Here is a 5239-nt window from a genome sequence, read left to right as displayed (position 1 = left end):
GATTATGTGAATTTCAGAAAACTTTTATACAATTACCAACATCTAGAGAATTTTCTAGAGAAAACAATTAATGATAGATAAATTAACTTTGTGCTTGGAAGTATTTTTTTGTTGTATAGTATGATTACAAATTGTTATGGAGTCATAAGCGCGAAACTAAAATGTTGTTTCAGAGGAACGATGAAAATGCTATATAAGGATTGCTACTCCCATCTTTATTATAATACGACTTTGGTTATGATAATAAATCATTCTTTGAAATTGTTTTAGAGGGGGATAGTTGTGCTTTAACCCTAAATTTGGTAATAAAATGTTGCACCTCTGGTATCATTTGTTGCGGCAGAAAGAAAGAAGAAATAAAAAGAGAACACAATCAAATACGCGGCTTAGATCAAGGTCTATCTTTAGGGACATGTAAGCTTCACTATGAGAAAAAAAATAAGTACAAGAGAAGATCATACCCTCTCAACTCTCATACACAAATCCTCTCTCTCAACAACAAGCACTCATCAATATAATACTCTCAAAGAAACCTTAAGGAGATCCTCTTACATGCCTGCCGAGTCAGGATCCTCAATGCCCCTTGATGCTTCCAGTGATGCTCTCAAACGCTACATCACGCTGCAGCCTCTGCTCCTATATTCACGGCCACTCCCATGACCGTTCTGAGATACTCTTGACTGATCTGCCTGTTGCACATCAGACCGCTTCTTAGCCGCTGCTGTTGATAGCCTGGGCGCTTTCAGTCACTCACAATCTTTCTCAGACCTCTATTGAAAAGCGTTGAGATGTACTCTAATCTTCACAAACCATCAGACCTCTTTTATAGGGCCAAAATCCACTCTGGATTAAAATCTTACTTTCAAAAAGACTCAACAATCATTTCAGCCGTTGGATCTTCCCTGCATATCTTCATGGCCGTTCGATCATACAAGATCACACTTGAACACCTTTGATCACCATTCGATCGTGACCACGTGACTTCCTGACTGTCGGATCGTGCAATCTTCGGACCTCCACGTCGTTGTGTGCTGCGTTTTGGACTTCTCCATTTTGGATTTTTCTCCGATGAATCAAATTTGAGATGTCAAAATTTCAAAATAAAAATAGAGAACTAGTATCCACAATTATGAGAATTGTGGATAGTGAGTTACAAATGTTAATTATATGATATTAGCCCATGTGCTAGTAATTAAAGAAAATCATCCAAGATGTTCGAAGACTTCTTTATGACAAACCTTCCTTCTATCACGGTCTAATGGTCTGAAGCTTCATCTCTCATCATCAGTATGGTCCGGATCTCAGGATCGGCATGTGTCTGAATTAAAGATCGGATTGTAGCTGATGTCAAGAAGTTATTTTAATAGGATAGTTTAGTTGTCCAATCTTTTGTTCTCTATATTTGAGGAGGCCCTTTGGTTTTGTTGAAGTTGTTGGTATGGGATCTGAGGTGAGTGTTCGTTCATGATCTAAAGAAGGGAAAGTTGAGATTGGATGGTTGATCCTCTACCACAATTGGTACAAGGCCACTAGTTTTTTCATTTAAAAAGAATTGAAATCAGCCATCATTTGCCAATTGTCAATTGCATGGGAGAACTGTTGTTTGATATTTAACCTATATATTTATTTATAGATTCAAATGAGGGAATTGATTGAGAAAATAATATCTGATTCAAATGAAGCCACCATCAAATTTTTATTCTCTTTATTTTCATCATAGTAACTAACCATGGCTATTATAAAGGCCATTATTTTATTCTTAAAAAAAAAAAAACCCACGGATGAAACAGCAAATAACTCTTGTTTTCTCGTTTCCCGTAGAGGAATGATTATTGAGACAATAGCAATTATGTGCTGCATGCAAATCTGAACAAAGTTGAGCAAATAGCTGCCGGTTTCCTCTTTTTATTGGGAACAAAATTAGTTGTAACCTAAGTTGAGTTATTGATCAATTTCGGCAAATAACTGCCGCTATATGATCAAAATCTATCGCATCGGTAAAACGGTTCGTCAAAGGGGTCCGTTACCGGAGAATATCGGCAGCCACTGAAATTTGTCGACGGTACAATCGACGTGGACCAATAATATGATCCCCAAGGCATTCGCCACCCACACGTAAACCACGCCGCAGGCCCATCTTATTCATCTCTAACTGCACGTTTCCATTCCACCCCATCTTACATACCGCCATACCGTCTAATTTCTCCTTGTAGCCGCCTCTCTTTCCCTCTCGATCCTATTTTTAGGCGTTTGGATTGGGGTTCGGTTTTCTATCTTTCGCCATTTCTAAACCGATTTCGAGATACTTAACGACGGTCCTCCTCTTCGCCATCGCCCGGAATCGCCCGATCCCGCTTGGGCTTCGGAGAGAGAAAAGAAATGGAGGCCTCCTACCTCTGACCTCCGCCTCTTCCCACCCGCCTCCGATATCCTCTGAGAAACCGCATCTCACGCTTCAATTCTTGAAGAAGAGGAGAAAAGAGGGAAAAAAGGTGAAATTTTTTATCGAGGAGGCGGGAAAAGGCGGAAATTTTTTGATCGAGGAGACGGGAAAAGGAGAGATTTTTAATCGGAGCGACGTAGAAAGGTGCGATTTTTGTTCGACCGAGGGATCTTGGGTCGATCGTGGTGCTGCGATAAAAGAGAGGGGAAGCGATGGAACCGAAGCTGGTCGCCCAACGGTCCCTGCCCTCCAACATGCCGAGCACGCCGACGCCGATGTCGTCGGCATCGGCGACCCCTTTCCCGGCCTCCTCTGCCGTCACCCCCTCCCTGTCCCTCGGCCGCCGGCAGCCGCTCATCCCCAAGGAGCCGGTGAAGCCCGCAGACCGGTTCGCGGAGGCGGCCGGCGCCACCGCGGCCGAGTGCGCGGCCATCTGCTGCTGCTGCCCCTGCGGCATCCTCAACCTCGTCGTGGTGGCGACGTTGAAACTCCCGGCGGGGCTCCTCCGCCGGGCATTGAGCCGGCGGAGGAAGCGCGGCGTCAGCGTCGGCGCCGCCAGGAAGAAGGCCGGACCGAAAGTGGGCGCCATGGACGACGACGACGACTTCAGCATTCATGGCGGGCACCTCCTGCTCTTGGCCAGGGGGGACGACGCGTGGCCGAGCAGGTCGCCGTCGCCGGAGCTGTCGGAGCTCGAGAAGGAGATGTGGGCCCTGTTCTACAGCGCAGGGTTCTGGCGGAGCCCGTCCCAGAGGGAGGAGGTGGTAATAAAAATCTGAACCTTTCTCTGTGTCCGTGGTAAAAGGAGCAGGGGAAAGAGGACGAAGGTGGGATCTTTCAAACTGTCGTTGGGCTTCAGCGTTCAAAGCAAAGGGAGATTTGATTTCATTATTAAAAAATATTTTTTTTATATTTTGTGGGGAGCAGTTGGGCAAATGATATTGATATGATGACGATGATGATGGAGTTTAATGTTTCATTGCATGAAGAAAAAGGAATGGATTTGGTTTGAAGGTCTAGTACTGCATAAAAAAATAATATATATTTATATTTAATAATAATAGGAGCATGGTACTTTATAGTATAATAATGTTCGGATAAGGATGTCTGGAGCGTGACTCGTTCTCTTCTTTTGTTCTGCCGTGGCGTCTTTTCTCTCTCTTTGGGGTGTTCAGACAATTGTTTATCTTGCTAGGATTGATGGTAAAACACTTTGGATTTGCTCTCCTCAGTGTTCTGATCATTATTGATGTGGTATGGGCAGAGTAGCAGGAATTTCTCTTTTTTCTCTTTTTTTTTTTTTTTTTTTTTTTTTTTTTTTTGTTTCTGGGAGTAGCAGGAATTTTAGGATTAATTTGGAGGCTTGCCGAGTCTCATGTTGTGTACATGTTAGACTTTTGGGATTTAAAGGAGGTGCTTCTACAATAACAAATCAAGTCTCTAAGTAGATCAAGTCAGATTTTGAAGTGGTTTTGTTCTCCTTCAGGGTGGGTGTCAAATATATTAAGATTTGTATTACTAAGTTACTGATTCAGGAGCATTTTGTTGGCAAGAAGAATAGCTATGCAGTTGATTCAAATATTGAATTCTAGGTCTGAGAAATATAATTAACTTCTTGTTCCACATTATGCGGTTGATCTAAAGCTTGTTTGATTTGTAGAATATTTTTTTTTTACTGTTATACTATTTTTTAAAAAGATTAATTTTTGAAAAGATGACGTCTGAAAAAAAATATAGATTCATCATGTATGATTGATTATGAAAAAAATAATAATATCTAAAAACTTGTATAGAATGTCTATTTATACAAATTTATTTTATTCAATTTATGGTTTGAAGATATTTTTTTGAAAAAATAATTTTTATATATGAGGAAGTAAAAAATTCACATCCCCCGTAAATTTTCGTTTCAGCAAAATATTTTTTCTTGAAAACTCTAGAGGTTTTCTGATTATATATCTTTCTGCCTTCTTAACGCTAACCATGTGAGTCCCAGGCGAGAACCTTTTTTTCTTCAATCAATTTTTTTCCTTCAACGAGGCGGTTGTCATTTGGGTTTAATGATCAAAGACTGCACTAGATGGGATGGGATGGGACTTTGGCTGACCGCAAGGAAAGCAATTGAACATCGAGCACGACCTGATGTTGATGTTTGACCAGTGAGCTAAGCTGGGCGTGAAAACTGTAGAGGGCTCGAGAAGCATGGCTGAATGAGTTGGTTTTGTCTGCAATGGTGGTCGAGGGTCGAAGTAGCACTCAGACCATAGTTTTGGCTGAGTTACAGAAGTTTCTCGTTACTTTCTTCCTTGCTTTTCTAGAAATCAATGCTCCGGTGCATGGGAAGCTCCCCATGCATGAAATCCGATCACCACTAATGGTGCAGACTTCAAACTTATATTGTGGCTGGTACCCCAAAAACCGAGAAGAGAGAGAGAGAGACAAGATTCTAGCTAGGCCCCTGGCTTGACCTGCATCGATGAAAAATCCAATTCCTAATCTTACTCGGGTGACAATCGCCAATAACACTTTGATTGCAAATGGTTTGTACCATATTTTTTTTGTGTGGAAGAATAATTAATCTTCTTTCATGACATAAGCAGTTAGATCACTTTCTGTATAAATTTTAAAGTACTTCAAATTTTTTTATTTATTTATATATATTTTGAAGATGTGATTTAATATTGATTCACGTAAAAGAAGATGAATCCTGCTTCTGCTCCAAATATAGGAACCTGTCCCATTCTGAAAGGGTTGCTCCAACTAGCTGACCACTTTTTCAATAAAAATACATTAAGA

At 41.2% G+C, this 5239-nt stretch overlaps 1 protein-coding gene across 1 annotated transcript; it reads left to right on the top strand.

The window, feature by feature from the left end:
- The first annotated feature begins 2193 nt into the window (after positions 1 to 2193).
- On the top strand, positions 2194 to 3530 carry LOC105042416 (uncharacterized). Its single transcript, XM_010919612.4, has one exon. It carries the CDS (start codon positions 2656 to 2658, stop codon positions 3220 to 3222), a length of 567 nt encoding a protein of 188 aa, XP_010917914.1. The 5' UTR covers positions 2194 to 2655; the 3' UTR covers positions 3223 to 3530.
- Positions 3531 to 5239: the final 1709 nt, after the last annotated feature.

The sequence above is a fragment of the Elaeis guineensis genome, chromosome 3, assembly GCF_000442705.2.
Source record: "Elaeis guineensis isolate ETL-2024a chromosome 3, EG11, whole genome shotgun sequence".
Lineage (NCBI taxonomy): Eukaryota > Viridiplantae > Streptophyta > Magnoliopsida > Arecales > Arecaceae > Elaeis > Elaeis guineensis.
The sequence above is the reverse complement of the archived record's forward strand: the minus strand, read 5'-3'. Positions and strand labels throughout refer to the sequence as shown.